Genomic DNA, 17,813 nt, shown 5'->3' with positions numbered 1-17,813 from the left:
CATACCTGCATATTCCCATTGCAGTGTCGCATCAGCAGTACCTGAGGTTTGCGGTTGGCAACCTCCATTAACATTTTCGGTCGTTACCTTTCGGTTTGACCATGGCTCCGCGAGTCTTCACCAAGGTCATGGCGGTAATGACTGCTGTACTCCGCCGTCAAGGGGTCAAAATCCTACCGTACTAAAATGACTTGTTGATCCTGGCAAATTCCCCAGAGATTCTCCTACGCCATCTGGATCTGACTATCCAGTTTCTGCAAGCCCATGGGTGGCTCTTCAACTGGAAGAAATCCTCCCTGGTCCCTGCTCAGAGCATGGTGCACCTGGGGGCGTTGTTGGATACTCACAACTAACGGTTGTTCTGGTCTCAGGAGAAAGTCCTGAAGCTTAAGGACAGAATTCAATGCTTCCTATTTCGTCCGCAAGTGTCGATACATTCGGCAAGGCAAGTGCTAGGTCTTATGGTGTCGGCTTTCGACATGGTGGAGTACGCTCAATTCCATTCCCGCACTCTCTAGAGGCTAATTCTTGCCAAGTGAGACGTCCTGCCTCACCGGATCAGGTCTCATATGATCTCATTGTCTCCGGAGGTCCGTCTGTCACTGAGCTGGTGGCTTCAGGACCAACGATTGAGCAGGGGTCGTCTCTTCTGGATCTCCAACTGGGTCCTTCTGACGACGGACGCCAGTCTGAGGGGTTGGGGCGCGGTGTTGGAGCAACACTCCCTTCAGTGGGAGTGTCTCCTCCCGATATACATTCTGGAATTGCGAGCAGTGTTCAACTCTTTGAACTTGACCCAGCATTTAATACAGAACAGACCTGTTCAAGTACAGTCGGACAACGCCACCACGGTGGCGTACATCAATCGTCAAGGCGGCACTCAAAGCCACATGGCAAGGAGGGAAGTATCACGGATTCTTCAGTGGGCGGAACGCCATCTGCCAGCCATATCGGCAGTGTTCATTCCGGGGGTCCTAAACTGGGAAGAGGACTTTCTCAGTCGTCAGGACGTACACGCTGGAGAGTGGAGCCTCCGTCCAGAAGTATTTCAGCTCCTCGTGGACAAGTGGGTCCTTCCAGATGTGGACCTGATGGCATCTCGACACAATCACAAGGTTCCGGTTTTCAGAACAATGACAAGGGATCCTCAATCAGCATTCGTGGACGCACTGGCAATTCCATGGAACTTTCGGCTGCCATACGTACTCCCTTCGGTGTCACTCCTGCCCAGAGTAATAAGGAAGTTCAAGCAAGAAGGAGGTATCCTACTTCTGATCGCTCCAGCGTGGCCCAGACGGCATTGGCTCTCATACCTTCAGGGTCTCTCGATAGAGCATCCCCTTCTACTTCCGCAGCGCCCAGATCTCCTCGTTCAGGGCCCCTGTGTATATCAGGATTTAGCCCGATTGGCTCTAACGGCGTGGCTCTTGAAGCTTCCGTCTTAAGGGCCAAGGGATTTTCTGAGGCGGTCATTCAAACCATGTTGAAGGCCCGGAAACCGGCTTCTGCTCGGATTTATCAAAGGGTCTGGAATTCTTACTTTGCTTGGTGCGCATCTAACAATCATGACGCTTACAAGTTTAGTACGGTCAAAGTTTTGGCCTTTCTTCAACAAGGCCTGGACTTGGGCCTTCGTCTGGCCTCCATCAAGGTTCATATTTTTGCTTTGTCTGGTTTCAGAGATAAATTGCGACCTTACCTGATGTGTATACGTTCACTCGGGGTGTGTTGCGGATTCAACCTCCTTATGTCCCGCCGGTGGCTCCTTGGGACTTGACGGTGGTTCTGGAGGCGTTGCAAGGGTCTCCGTTTAAACCTCCTGAATCTACAGACCTTTAAGTGGCTTTCTCTTAAGGTATTGTTTCTGCTAGCTATTGACTCTGCTAGACGGGTGTCGGATTTGGGGGCCTTGTCTTTCCACCTTAAACAGGAGATTTTGGTTCCGGCATTTGCCTCTCCTGATTTGTCTTCCAAAGAACGGTCTTTGGATGTACGGGCTCTCCGTATCTACGTGAAGAGACCTGCCTCCATCAGAAGGTCGGATTCTCTCTTTGTACTGTTTGGTTTTCACAAACGTGGCTGGCCTGCTCACAAGCAGACCTTGGCCAGATGGATTAGAATTGTGATTGCACATGCTTATGTACAGGCTGGTCGCCCAGCTCCTGCTTCTATTAAAGCCCATTCTACTCGGTCTGTTGGACCTTCTTGGGTGGCCTCCCGTGGTGCGACCCTTGAACAATTTTGCAAGGCGGCTACGTGGTCCTCAGTGAACACGTTCATAAGGTTCTATGCCTTCGATACTTCCGCCTCCCAGGATGCTTCGTTTGGACGCCGGGTTCTTGTGCCCGCTACAGTGCGTCCCCTTTCATAAGGAACTGCTTTAGGACATCCCCGATGTTAATCCTTGTGGAGCCCAGTGTACCCCACAGCAGAAAACGAGATTTATGATAAGAACTTACCGTTGTTAAATCTCTTTCTGCTAGGTACACTGGGCTCCACAAGGCGCCCACCCTGACGCACTTGGCTTTTTTGGTTTGGTATGGCATTAGCTGCTGACACCCTCTCCTGTGGTGAGTGTGTGTGGTGTATGTGGCTATTAACGATTTTTTTAATAGCCACATACACCACACACTGGTTAACAAAACTGAGCTCCTGTGCACAGAGGCGGGGTGATATGGGAGGCGGAGCTATGCATCTTGGGAAGAAGGTCAAAACTTTGAGCCTGTTGGTGCCTCGGATCAAGATCCTACTCTACACCCCCGATGTTAATCCTTGTGGAGCCCAGTGTACCTCGCAGAAAGATTTAACAACGGTAAGTTCTTATCATAAATCACGTTTTTATGGGCTTTCATATGATATATAACACAGCAGTGTGTTTCCATAAAAAAAATATATGCAAAAACAGAATTGGGCTGACCCATCTGAGTAATGGAAAATATTTTTGGTGATTTTTTTTTTTCCTTCAAATTTATTCTAGAAGTGCGAGTTTCCTCTGGAAGCAGTATACTGTCACTGTGTTGTGTTCCAGACAGTTTGAAATAGCAGCATCGCGAAGATGCTCAGTTTGTTTTTCACTTGTAATACACCACAAATGGGAGAATTATACAGTAGCTTGGGCACTGGTCCAATGATAGCCAGGTGACTGAGGCGGCTTCTTCCTTACTACTCCCAGCATACATTCTCCCAGTCTGGATTGAGTGGGTTTAATTTAGTGACCAATGGGATTTTGTTCACTATTGAAAGCCCACCCAAGCCTATACTTATAGTGGTCCAGGAAAATGTAAAAGGTGGGCCTATTTAACACAGTTGGAGTATCTTTCCACATGGAGTATCTTTCCTCTTAAGTTTATGTGCCTGCACAGAAGTGGGAACAGGCGCTGTCTGTAGAATTTCATCCTCAATCCTACCTGAAGAGGAATGTGCATTCCTCTGATGTAGTGAACTGGAAAAATATTGTTTGTAGGATTTTTAAATACAATTTTCATGAATCACTCAAAAATGAAAGCTCTCATAGCAAGTGATCCCATCATGATCCCAAAATAAAATGTTGGGGATTTAGTAACAACAGTATGAACAATTTTTGAGATTTAAAAAAAGAAAAAAAAGAAAATTGGCTTTTTGGAGAAAATCAAAATTTTGTGTTTGACTGGTTTTTTTTTTTTATGCAACATAGGCAGTGTTATACATCATATGAAAGCCCATGTAACTTCAAAACAATTGAAAATATCAGCCTAAGATTTTAGGGTTTTCTTTACACCCATGACAGAATTATTATTACCAAATTTCATCACAATCTGAAACGGTCCCTCTGAAAGCTGTGTTGACTTGGTGTGGAATAATCCTGTATAGTTTTACTTGGCGCATTCTAGAAATCTGTGTATTTCTTCAGTGCACTTTCCTCTGTTTTATATTATATGTATACAACCACTTGTGAAACTGAATTTAACATAACCAGTAACTAGGTCTGACCACCTCCAACTTGGCATTTTGATACCTACTATATGTTGCTGTCACAGGGGTATATGCAATTAGCGGCGAATCGCGGCAATTTTTCGGCCGTTTTTTAATTCGACACAATTCGACCGTCTAATTTCGGCAAGTGGGTGCCGAAATTGACCATATTCAATAAAAAACGGATTCGACAGTCCCGCTGACGAAAAACGGCCGATTTGACGGATTTTGATCTGATTTTTAAAAAACTGCAAAAAACCCGGAAAAAAATTGCGTGGGGTCCCCCCTCCAAAGCATAACCAGCCTCGGGCTCTTCGAGCCGGTCCTGGTTCTAAAAATCCGGGGGGGGGGGGGGGGGAAATGTCATGGGATCCCCCGTATTTTTAAACCCAGCACCGGTCTCTGCGCCTGGTGCAAAAAATACGGGGGACAAAAAGAGTAGGGGTCCCCCGTATTTTTTACACCAGCATCGGGCTCCACTAGCTGGACAGATAATGCCACAGCCGGGGGTCACTTTTATACAGCGCCCTGCGGCCGTGGCATTAAATATCCAACTAGTCACCCCTAGCCGGGGTACCCTGGGGGAGTGGGGACCCCTTCAATCAAGTAGTACTACAAGTCCCAGCAAGCCTCCCCCGCAAGCTGGTACTTGGAGAACCACAAGTACCAGCATGTGGGAGAAAAACGGGCCCGCTGGTACCTGTAGTTCTACTGGAAAAAAAATACCCAAATAAAAACAGGAGACACACACCGTGAAAGTAAAACTTTATTTCATATCTGCCGATACATACATACATACTTACCTATGTTGACCCGCCGACTGCCACGCCCCCCTCGTCACTGAAGAATCCGGGGTAACTGTGAAAAAAATTATACTCGCCTCCAATCCAGTGTCCAGGTTATATCCACGTACTTGGCAAAACAACAAAACGGCAACCCGGACCAAACGGACTGAAAGGGGTCCCATGTTTACACATGGGACCCCTTTCCACGAATGCCGGGACCCCACGTGACTGCTGTCACAGAAGGTCCCTTCAGCCAATCAGGAAGCGCTACTTCGTGGCACTCACCTGATTGGCTGTATGCGCGTCTGCTGTCAGACAGCGCATCGCACAGCTCCCTCCATTAGTTTCAATGGTGGGAACTTTGCGGGTAGTGGTGGGGTTACCTGCGGTCAGCCGCTGACCGCGGGTGACCTCACCGCTAATGCAAAGTTCCCACCATTGAATATAATGGAGAAGCTTTGCGATGCGCTGTCTGACAGCAGACGCGCATACAGCCAATCAGGTGAGTGCCACGAAGTAGCGCTTCCTGATTGGCTGAAGGGACCTTCTGTGACAGCAGTCACGTGGGGTCCCGGCATTTGTGGAAAGGGGTCCCATGTGTAAACATGGGACCCCTTTCAGTCCGTTTGGTCCGGGTGGCCGTTTTGTTGTTTTGCCGAGTACGTGGATTATAACCTGGACACTGGATTGAGGTGAGTATAATTTTATTCACAGGTACCCCGGATTCTACTTGGACAAGTGGACCGAACGTCGTGTCAACATAGGTAAGTATGTGTGTGTCGGCAGGTGTGAAATAAAGTTGTACTTTCAAGGTGTGCGTGTCCTGTTTTTATTTGGGTATTTTTCCCCCAGTAGAACTACAGGTACCAGCGGGCCCGTTTTTCTCCCGCATGCTGGTACTTGTGGTTCTCCAAGTACCAGCTTGCGGGGGAGGCTTGCTGGGACTTGTAGTACTACTGGAAAAAACAATATTCTTTCATTTTTCCAAAGGCTATCAGCCCCCCATCCGCAGCCCTTGGATGGGGGGGGACAGCCTCGGGCTTCACCCCTGGCCCTTGGGTGGCTGGGGGACCCCTTGATTGAAGGGGTCCCCACTCCCCCAGGGTACCCCGGCCAGGGGTGACTAGTTGGATATTTAATGCCACGGCCGCAGGGCGCTGTATAAAAGTGACCCCCGGCTGTGGCATTATCTGTCCAGCTAGTGGAGCCCGATGCTGGTGTAAAAAATACGGGGGGGACCCCTACTCTTTTTGTCCCCCGTATATTTTGCACCAGGCACAGAGCCCGGTGCTGGTTTTAAAAATACGGGGGATCCCCTGTCATTTTTCCCCCCGGATTTTTAGAACCAGCTCGAAGAGCCCGAGGCTGGTTATGCTTTGGAGGGGGGACCCCACGCCATTTTTTTTCTTCGGGATTTTACCATTCTATTTAAAAAAATAAATAAAAATATTTTTAAAAATATATAAATAATACTTGTGCCTCCAAAATAGACAAACCAAGTACCTAATCCCTTCTAATATAAATAGATATGCTATTACCAATAAAAAAAACCACCAAAAAAAACATGTTTTAATTTTTTTTTATTAGATTCCCCCACCAAAGTGTGGCGGATTGAAAATGACGAATTTACTGTCTAAAAGCACTGTTGTCGAATTTCCAAACTTCAATTGAATATACTTTTGGCGAATTGCTGCATTTGTACCATAGCAGAAATGTCGAATTTGACAAATGTCGAATTTCAAAAAGTCGAATTTTGAAAGTCCGTTTTTTTGACGGAATGTACTGAATTGCATTGTCAATTTTTTTTTTTTTTTTTTTTTTGCGAAAAAGTCCCGTTTTTCGACAATTTCGTGAATTCGACCGCAATTGCATATACCCCATAATCTACATAACCATTGGCTATTTTTCATTTGTGAAGGGTATATGACCACAGACAAGTGCTTGATTGTATTACTGATGATGGGAAATAATATAATAAGTGTCTGTTGTGAGTGTAAGTAACATGTTTCCTTTTTTCTTTTCTAGCATATGTTTGATAACAATAGGATTGATAACATTTTTGCTGATCTTTACTATTCAAAGTTCTTGGAAAAGCTTCATGAAGTGCTTAAGGAATGGTGTCCAAGAGTAAATCCTTTTGGTAGGCAGATTTCAAATGTACTTTCAGTCTTTTCACAAAATGATTTGGTACCTAGTGATTTATAAGTATATGTTTCTACAGGTTACATAATTTCCAGTTGCATTTGTGAAGACATGCTCTGGGACTGCAAGCAATTGGGTGCCCATTCGCCAACCACTTTACTTTTCACCCTGATGTATTTCAACACCAAGTAAGAATATATAGGAAATGTGTTCCGGGTCTTCATATTATATCATTATATTTAATACCATTAAATTGTTTACATTTAAATTTATATTTTGAGTCATAGGTTTAAGTGATAAAAAAAAAAATTAAATGCCAAACATGCATACCTATTTGTTTTTGTGTCCCTTCATTCTATTTAATTTTGTAGTGGTGCTGTTTTTTTGGACTTCAACAGGGGGTATATCAGAAGACGCTAAACATCTATCGGCAATGTGTGTTGATACAATTGAGTTATCCCTATGTGCCATTGCTGGGTCTCTGAATAGTGCATATTAATCTAAGTATACAGGGTAGTTTCCTATTGGTTTCAGGACTGTTATAATTGAAGTGTACATACACTTATACATATACGCATTACATGGTCTGATACAGCTCGCAAGCCGTGCATCAATTACTCACTAAGCATGCATCAAGGCTGTTCAAGGTAATATAGAACACATGCAAAATGCAAATAATATAACAGAAGATATGGTAATTATCTTGAATCATATACAGATAAAGAGAAGAAAAATCGTATCACAGAATTTCATAAACGTGTGTAATCATACATACATGGAGAAATTGTCTTGCTTTTCAACAAATTTTGGGACACCTGCCCAAAGGTGGTATAATTTAGTACTCTGATACCCCAAGTAACCGGGTTTAAATGGTGTCAGGTTACACCCAGGCCAGAAATCGTGATCGCACAAGAATGGGACTATTGGGCACGGCCCAGGAGCGATTTTAAAATGGTGATTTAGAAAGTCTCTATAGCTAATGTATGCAATATGACTGGATAGCGAGCAGAGGACCAAGGACATCAGTCAGGGGAGCCACAGAAGGGAGGAGGCCAATTCCATATCCAGCACTCCTGCTTCAGTTGTTTTGTGCACACTATCACTGATTTAGGCCAGTTCCATAATAGACATTGGTTAGTTTTATACCCAGAGTGGCTGTCATATTCTTCAGTCTTATTTAAACGAGGCGAGAGGAGGCCAAATTCGTTAGTCAATAGAACCCCACTTGAGCATTTTGTACCTTCATCATGTCAGCAGAACATGCAGGGGATGGAGTTATGACGTCCTATCGGAATGGTTCGGTCCAAATACAGGAATTACAAGGTATACAGATTGGAGAAGCATGCAATTGAATTGACACACCTTTAACACACTCACTTAACTTTGCCTACGTGTGAATGCTTCGTTACTGCCCAGCTACGCATCTTCAGGTGCAAGTGCAGATATAACCGAGTTGTGGAGAAGTTCAACTGTACATCACAGAGGTGAAATAAAGCTTCCCACTTTTTGCTTGTAAAGTACTATAAAGGGAAAATACTAAGATTACATTAGAATTGCATTGAAATATGGTTTGTATAGGTGGGGATATGCAGCATTTAGCTGGATTCGCTCCTAACGGAATGTGGCTTACTGCACAGTTTTTGCATGTCTTTAGGAAAGATTATAGCAACAACCATTCTTCATTTCCTATAATTTGAATGGTAAGGATGTATAAGATAGGGTGTTGCATCACGAGCCACTCAACGGTGTTTCCCCCACTGGATCTCACTTTCTGTATCCTCATCTACTTTTACAGTTCTACTGTTGTGGTGTGTATTGATGCAGTTCATGTGCTTGGTCTTACTATTCGCTATATAATAATGCATTCATGTCTGAGCATTGTTGTATTTTTGTTTACAACTGCTGTAGATGTAGAGGCCCGTACACACTGGTCGATGTATCAGCCGTTCTCTTGAACGGCCGATACATCGCGGGACCGTCGGCCAGTGTGTACGGGCGATACGTCTGTGAACTCCGTCGTTCACAGACGTATCGCGTCGGCCGCGCAGCACAGCCGACAGCCAATGTATCTAACGATATATTGGCGCGTCGCTGTGTGTGTACGGGGCGGTCGTCCGACCGCCCGTACACATGCTGCGGCGGCCGGCGGTGATTGACAGGTGAACTGGGCGGGCGCGAGCGCCCGCCCAGTTCATGACGTCAGTCCCCCGACGGATCGGGCTGTGTGTATGCACAGCACACTGCCCGATCCGTACATAGATATATCTGCAGATCAATTGATCTGCAGATATATCTAATAGTGTGTACCCACCTTAACTGACAATTGTTTACATTTATTTAAGGCAGAAGTGAATACTAATGATCAATTTGCTTTCCTTCTTTCTTGCTCAGGTACTTTGTTTTGAAAACTGTAGAGCAACATTCACAGTTGGCTTTCTCCAAGATCACAAAGCAGACCAGGAAGAACCCAGGAATAGGAAAAGACAAAAACTGTACAATCCGCTTTTTGCGGCTCTATGGTCAAGTTCAAAGTGGCTTAAAAGGTACAAAACGTGATGTAGTGATGGGTTACTGACCAGATAATTTGTATGTGTCAAATATTCTCCCCCCTACCATAATATGCCAGTCTAGTTCTACATATCGTGGTGAATAAAAGCATACAGGGAGTGAGTGGAGGAAATACTAGCTAATGGTTGAAACAAAAAGTGATGACTGTGCAGGAAACATTCTGTTTACCTTATTACTTCCTCAGAAATGCCTTCATTTCACAGTAGGGCAGTTGACAAGATAAGGGTGTTCTTGTACTTTGATTTAATCCTCCTCCTGATGTTGTGGGGCTTTTTACTTTTATTTCCAGTCCCCAAGTAACCCCATCAAGTCATGATTTCTGCCTTTAGAAACTAGTTGGGTTGAAAATTACTGATGTGATATGGGGAGTGCACAGATGATGGTTAAAGTTCATGTAAGCTGGGTACACACCTATACAATTATTGGGACAGATGTATTAACCTGGAGAAGGCATAAGGAAGTGATAAACCAGTGATACGCGCATGGTAATAAATGCAACAGACAGTCAGCTCCTAACTGTCAATTTGCATATTGGAGCTGATTGGCTGGTGTGTTTATCACTTCCTTATGCCTTCTCCAGGTTAATACATCTGCCCCATTGCGCCGATCGGCCTGATAGGTGTGTATGCAGAAGCATTAACCGTTGAACTGCTTAAAATGCTCCTGCCTGCAACAGTCGAATCAGGATGCTGCTTCTTTATGAGCTGTTTAAAATTGAAGATGTCCAACTTTCCGATTCCATTGAAGAACATACACTGAGCTAAAAAATAAAAAATAACTCTGTGTACGAGTTGACACTGATCTGCAGAGTATATACCAGGCTTAAGAGGAAGAGCATGAAATACGAGAACAGACTCTTCCATATAATATTCAAACTACTTACTTTGTTTTACAAATAGCCTATCAAGAAAAGCAGGAAAGTAATATGGAGACATACAGTATGTTCCTAGATGGGCTGGTTAAAGTCCACTTACAGATTTGCCAAATTATTTTATGGTAATAAATACAAAATTCCCCAAATGGTTGGATGTTGCACTGGCACCCTCTTTAGGAGGGGAGACATACCAGGGAATGAACAGCCACTAGAATGATGTTCCAAAGATGTCCTCTATAACGTTATTTCTCCTACATCCTAGAGGATGCTGGGGTCCACATTAGTACCATAGGGTATAGACTGGTCCACTAGGAGCCATTGGCACTTTAAGAGTTTGAGAGTGTGAGCTGGCTCCTCCCTCTATACCCCTCCTACCAGACCCAGTCTAGAAACTGTGCCCGGTTAGGGTAACTCTACAGAGCTTCTTTAGTAAAAGTTTATTTTAGAGTTCATTATTTTACTGGGAGGCTGCTGGCAACAGCCTCCCTGCTTCGAGGGACTAGGGGGGGGGGGGGTGTGGGGGGGGCGGGAGTAGTGTCCGCCCTGCGTGGTCTGAGCCACTATCTCCACTGACAGGACACTGAGCTCCGGGGCAGGCGGTGAATTAGATCTGTGTAACTATTACAGTACACAGTGAGCGCTGATAACGGGTGTCATTTATATATAACAGCGCTGTATGAGGGTTGGCTCTGAACTCTGTCTCTCTCTTGCCATTCTCGGGGGAAACTCTGTCTAACCTACCCCGTGTGTGTGTGGAGTGTTTGGGGTCTCCAGTTAGCTATGTCCAGGACTCTGTCATATGCAGCTGAGGACATGTCCTCTCAGGGTGATCTCATTCCATGTAATCAGGATTGCACTGTTATAGTGCAGATACCAGCAAGAGAGCCTGAGTGGTTATCCTCTATCAAAACTATGATTTCTCAGATTTCTGCTAGGGTTGATCAGAATGAATCTGCAACTCAGGTTTTAAAGAATTAAATGGCAGTTTGGTCTAGTTCTGTTACTTCAAGGCCCCCTACAGTTTGTTCCCACAAACGTGCTCTTGCCCAGATCATGCAAGACGACACGGATACCGACTCTTACGCGGCAGTCGTGATGGGGACGTGCTCAGGGGGGCTGCATCTCTTGCAAAAGGGGTGCAGTTGATGATAGAGGCTATTAGAGATGTGTTGAATATTACTGACACAACACCTGAACAGGTTGAGGAGGCTTACTTCACTGACAATAAAAAAAAGTCTTGCTATCCTTCTCTGCGTCCAAAGAATTAAATGCTATTTTTGAAAAAGCATGGGAAAATCCAGAGAAAAAATTCCAGATCCCTAGGAAGGTTCTGGTTGCTTTTCCCTTCCCTTAGGAGGCTAGAAAGAAATGGGAAAACCTACCCATAGTGGACGCGTCTGTATTCAGACTCTCGAAAAAGGTGTTTTACCTGTCCCGCCTTGAAGGAGCCGGCTGATCGTTCAAATCCATATACACGGCTTCAGCGGCGATACTCCGTCCTACTTTTGCCTGTGCATGGATTTCCAAAGCTATAGTAATGTGGTCGGGCACGTTACTTGAGGATTTGGATACGTTAGATAAGAGTGACATTGAATTGTTTCTTCGTAACATTCAGGATTCTGTAGGTTTTATGGTGGAATCCATGAAAGACCTGGGTTCAATGGCTGCAGGTATTTATTCCATGTCCGTCTCAGCTCGTCGAGGACTGTGGCTGCGCCAGTGGTCTGCCGATGCAGAATCCAGGAGAGGTGTGGAGACCCTACAGGTCAGGCTCTTTGGGGAAGCATTGGATGCGTGTATCTCCACGGCTACAGCGTATAAGTCCCCTTTTCTTCCCTCAGCAGCTCCTGCTACGAAGAAACCTTTTTCTTCACCTTCATCTCAGTCCTTTCGGGTTACTAAACCAAGAAAGACCAAACCGGCCAAAACCTTCTTTAGAAGGGGCCGACGAAAATCCAAGAAACCTGCTGCGGCGGGTTCCCAGGAACAGGCGCCTGCTTCAGGTGCGCCAGAGTCCTCAGCATGACGGTGGACAGCGCAGCCTGGAGGTAGGGCCGGTGGGGGCGAGACTCAGACATTTCAGTCACGTCTGGGTGTCGTCCGACCTGGATCCCTGGGTACTAGATATTGTGTTCCAGTGGTACCGGCTGTAATTTCAAGATCTCCCTCCTCACCGGTTCTTCACATCGGGCTTTCCAGTTTTTCCGGCAGACAGGGCTACCCTTCAAGGAGCCATCCAGAAGTTGGTGGAGGTACAGGTTATTGTACCAGTCCCTCCTCAAATGCAAAACACGGGTTACTATTCGAACCTTTTTGTGGTACCGAAACCGGATGGTTTGGTCAGGCCCTTTCTGAACTTAAAATCACTAAACCCCTTTCTGAGGGAGTTGGAGTTAAAGTTCAAAATGGAGTCTCTAAGGGCAGTGATATCAGGTCCTAGAAGAGGGGGAATTCCTGGTATCTCTGGATATCAAGGATGCGTACCGCCACATTCCTATTTGGCTGCCGCATCAAGCTTCTCTCCGATTCCCACTGTTGGATTGTCCTTTTCAGTTCCAGTCCCTACCATTCGGCCTCTCCACAGCACCGAGGGTATTCACCAAGGTGATGGCGGAAATGATGGTTCTCCTCCGCAGGCAGGGGGTGAACATAATTCCGTATCTGGACGATCTGCTGATAAAGGCCTTGTCCAAGTAGAAGCGGTTACGATCAATAGCTCTCACGACCCAGCTTGTCAGGGAACATGGTTGGATCCTGAATATCCCAAAATCACATATGGAACCAACCAGGAGGTTGTCCTTTCTGGGAATGATCCTCGACACGGAAGTGCAGAGGGTGTTTCTTCCGGAGGAAAAAGCGTTGGTGATGCAAACAATGGTCCGGGATGTCCTGAAGCCAGCCCCGGGTGTCTGTCCATCAGTGCATTCACCTTCTGGGAATGATGGTGGCCTCTTACGAGGCTCTGCAGTACGGGAGGTTTCTTGCTCTGTCCTTCCAACTGGATCTCCTGGACAAGTGGTCGGGATCCCATCTACACATGCACCAGAGAATACGTCTGTCGCCAAAGGCTAGGATTTCAATCCTTTGGTGGCTGCAATTACCTCACCTTCTTAAGGGCCGCAGGTTCGTGATTCAGGACTGGATCCTTCTAACCACGGATGCAAGTCTCCGGGGCTAGGGCGCAGTCACTCAAGGGGAAACCTTCCAAGGAAGGTGGTCAAGTCTGGAAGCCGGCCTGCCAATAAACATTCTGGAACTAAGAGCCGTCTACAACAGTCTTCTCCAAGCGGCCCATCTTCTGAGAAATCGGGCCATTCAAGTGCAGTCGGTCAAGGTAACGACAGTGGCTTACATAAACCGACAGGGCGGAACGAAGAGCCGAGCTGCAATGTCAGAGGTAACAAGAATAATCCTCTGGGCAAAAAAAGATGCATTGGCACTGTCTGCAATCTTCCTTCCGGGAGTAGACCACTGGGAAGCGGACTTCCTCAGCAGATACGATCTCCATCCAGGGGAGTGGGGGTCTCCATCCGGAGGTGTTTAAGGAGGTAACAGATCTTTGGGGCGTACCCCAGATCGATATGATGGCCTCTCATCACAACAAGAAGCTTCGGCGGTATTGTTCCAGGTCGAGGGACCCGCAAGCCGTGGCGGTGGACGCCCTAGTGACTCCGTGGGTTTTCCAGTCGATTTGCGTGTTTCCTCCACTCCCACTCATTCCAAGAGTTCTCAAACTCATAAGGAGAACGAGTTCAGGCAATCCTCATCGCTCCAGACTGGCCGAGAAGGGCCTGGTACGTAGATCTCTGGACCTACTGCTAGAGCTGAGCCCTCTGCCTCTTCGGGAGGACCTGCTGCAGCAGGGGCCGTTCGTCTATCAAGACTTACCGCGACTACATTTGACGGCATGGAGGTTGAATGCCAGATACTAGCTCGAAAGGGCATTCCGAACAAGGTTATTCCTACCCTGATACAGGCTAGGAAAGGAGTAACGTCTAAACATTACCATCGGTTTTGGAAAAATAAGTGTCTTGGTGTGAAGCCAAGAAGTTTCCTGCGGTGGAGTTTCAATTTGGACGGTTTCTACGCTTTCTGCAAGCAGGTGTGGCTGTGGACCTGCGTTTGGGTTCCATAAAGGTCCAAGTTTCTGCCTTATCCATTTTCTTCCAGAAACAATTGTCTTCCCTCCCTGAGGTTCAGACTTTCTTGAAAGGGGTATTGCACATCCAGCCTCCCTTTGTGCCTCTTACGGCACCTTGGGATCTTAACGTGGTGTTGCAGTTCCTGCAATCGGATTGGTTCGAGCCTCTACAGGAGGTTGAGGTCAAGTTTCTCACTTGGAAGGCGGTCACACTGTTGGTATTAGCTTCGGCTAGGCGTGTCTGAATTGGGAGCATTGTCCTGCAAAAACCCCTACTTGATTTTCCATGAAGATAGAGCTGAGCTCAGGACGCGTCAGCAGTTTCTTCCGAAGGTGGTGTCGGCTTTTCATATCAACCAACCTATTGTAGTGCCAGTGGCTATTGACTCCTCAATTATCTCACAGTCCTTGGATGTTGTGAGGGCTTTGAGGATTTATGTGAAGAGGACTTCACGTCACAGAAATCGGACTCTGTTTGTTCTTGATGATCCCAACAAGATTGGGTGTCCTGCTTCTAAGCAGACTATTTCTCGCTGGGTCAGGTTCACTATCCAGCATGCTTATTCTACGGCAGGATTGCCGTGTCCAAAATGTGTTCAGGCCTACTCTACTCGTAAGGTGTGTTTTTTTTCCTGGGCGGCTGGCCGGGGTGTCTTGGCTTTGCAGCTTTGCCGAGCGGCTACTTGGTCGGGATCGAAGACGTTTGCTAAGTTCTACAAGTTCGATACTTTGACCAAACTTTAGGTCCTCAGAGGCCAATCAGTTCTGCAGGAGCCGGCGCACGCTCCCTCCCGTATCCCGTACTGAGAGCTTTGGTACATCTCCATAGTACTAATGTGGACCCCAGCATCCTCTAGGACGTAAGAGAAAATAGTATTTTAATTACCTACCGGTTAATCCTTTTCTCGTAGTCCGTAGAGGATGCTGGGCGCCCTCCCAGCGCTTAGTTTTCCTGCAGTTGTTACTTGGTTATGTACTGTGTTGTTACTTGGTTAAATACTGTTATTCAGCTGTTGCTGAGGTTGTTTAGGCTGGTTTGCCTTATGTGTGAGCTGGTGTGAATCTCACCACTATCTGTGTATTTCCTTCTCTCGAAGTATGTGCGTCCCCTCGGGCACAGTTTCTAAACTGGGTCTGGTAGGAGGGGCATAGAGGGAGGAGCCAGCCAACACTATTAAACTCTTAAAGTGCCCATGGCTCCCGTCTATACCCATGGTACTAATGTGGACCTTAGCATCCTCTACGGACTATGAGAAAAGGATTTACCGGTAGGTAATTAAAATCCTATTTTCTGATTCGGAAACCCAGTGGGATCTATCGACCTATTCTCAGTCTGAAATCTCTGAACAAGTTTTTGCGGGTGCCCAGATTCCATATGGAATCACTACGGGTTATTGCTCTGGCATCAGCCAGGGGACTTTATGGTATTCCTGTATATTTGGGATGCCTACCTACTTGTTCCTATAGCACCTGCTCATCAGAGATTTCTCTGCTTTGCTGTTCTGCAACAGCATTACCAGTTTCAGGCACTACCCTTTTGGGCTGGCTACGGCTCCATCTGTATTTTACCAAGTTGATGGCTGTTATGGCAGCTCAGCTGTGTCTTCAAGGGATCAGGGTGCTCCCATATATGGACGACTTTGTGCTCCTGTCACTATCCAGGAGGTTTTGCACCACCATCTTCAAATAACAGTTGCCTTTCTACAAACTTACGTGTGGCTGATTAATTGGGAAAAGTACTCCCTTGTCTCTTTGCGACGGATGCTGCATCTATGCATCTAGGGGCTCTCCTGGATTTGCAGGCACAAAGGCTCTTCCTGCCAGCGGACAAAATTGCTAGATTGCAGTCAAGGGTTCGCAACTGATTTACACATTCCCTGGGTGTCCATACATTCGGCAATGCAGGTTCTGGGGTTCATGGTCTCCACCTTCGAGATGGTGGAGTATGCCTAGTTTCACTCCAGGCCCCTGCAACATCTGATCCTTTACAGGTGGAACAGAATAGGCAGTATCATCAGATCAGGGCCAAGATGATGGTACTGTCTCTGGAGGTGCGTCTGTCTCTCGCCTGGTGGCTACAGACGTCACATTTGGACAAAGGATGGCCATTCTGCATTCCGGATCGGGTGGTACTCACCATGGATGCCCGTCTCCGTGGATTGGGCGCAGTAACCGGTCAATGTGTCTTTCAAGGTTGGTGGACAGTTGCTTGCCAGTCAATGTCCTGGAACTTCGGGTGGTCTACAGAGCTCTCATTCACGCTCAGGAACTCCTCCAGAGCAGGGCTGTTCAGATTCAGTCCGAAAATGCCACCGCAGTTGCCTATCTAAACCATCAAGGGGGCACTCGCAGTTATCTGGCTATGGCAGAGGTGGAGTGCACACTCCAGTTGGCCGAGGCTCACCTTCCGGCCATCAACGGTGTTTCTGCCAGAACGCTATTTAAAATGGTTATTTAAAATACTGTTGAGATTTTGAGTCTTAATGTGCAGTGAAAAAAATCTATAAATCTGATTAACATGTTTGTCAAATACTGTACTGTTGCTGTCAGAGCTCTATTTACCAGTATTTTTTTCTAAGTAGCTAAATCGCTAATCTCAAAAGATAAATTGTTGTTATGGTAACCAGTGAAATGTAATTTTATCAATGGGAGTGTATTTTAACTGTTTTTTTTTGTTTTGTTTGTTTTTTACACTGACACTTTCACAGCAGCAAAAAATTCCATTGTGACACTATCCCGGTATGCGTTTAAAATACAGCCCGTCGGGATCCCGGCGGTCGCAGTGCCGACGCCGCAATCACGACAGTGGTTCCATCCCGCCTCCGAAATACCGGCGAGGTAGGTGATTCTCCCTCTGTGGGTGTCCACGACACCCATAGACTGAGAATAGAACCTGTGGTGAGCGAAGGGGCATCGATGCGCTTGCCTCGCTGCCGGCATTCTGGCGGACAGGATGCCGCTGTTGGTATAGTGACAGCCGGCATCCTATACACTGCTATCCCATACCAATCCCACTATCCCTAGTTTGTAACAGTGGTTAGACACTCCAACATGATCTCTTCCATCAGGTGCAAAATGCTCTCCTCCTAGACTTTTCTATTGCAGTTTACGAGTGCAGTTAATACCAGTGAACGACATCATAATTTGAGGGGGAATTCCAGGAGCAGAGCATTTTGTATCTGATGGAAGGGAGGGTCATGTTGGAGGGTCTGTAGTTTTGGCGTTATGTAGAGTGTTAGGCACCTTTTAAAATGCAGTAGTGACAGATGTACACATTCTCAGGGAGATAGCAGGTTTGCACTCAATAGTCTGCCCTGAACCACGCTCCAATGCACCAGAATCACAGTGTGTA

General features: G+C 46.4%; 1 protein-coding gene across 2 annotated transcripts in view; it reads left to right on the top strand.

Moving 5' to 3' along the window:
* The window catches only part of LOC134932586 (transcriptional regulator QRICH1-like), a 146,602-nt gene that overhangs the window by 89,497 nt on the left and 39,292 nt on the right, over positions 1-17,813 (top strand). For both annotated transcript variants that reach the window (XM_063927143.1, XM_063927144.1), the window contains exons 6-8: positions 6,762-6,876; positions 6,958-7,066; positions 9,270-9,421. In XM_063927143.1, the coding sequence (XP_063783213.1) occupies positions 6,762-6,876; positions 6,958-7,066; positions 9,270-9,421 (376 nt within the window). The remainder of the gene's footprint in view (positions 1-6,761; positions 6,877-6,957; positions 7,067-9,269; positions 9,422-17,813) is intronic.

The sequence above is a fragment of the Pseudophryne corroboree genome, chromosome 6 (assembly GCF_028390025.1).
Source record: "Pseudophryne corroboree isolate aPseCor3 chromosome 6, aPseCor3.hap2, whole genome shotgun sequence".
NCBI classification, from domain to species: Eukaryota; Metazoa; Chordata; class Amphibia; order Anura; family Myobatrachidae; genus Pseudophryne; species Pseudophryne corroboree.
This window is presented reverse-complemented; position numbering and strand designations above follow the sequence as displayed.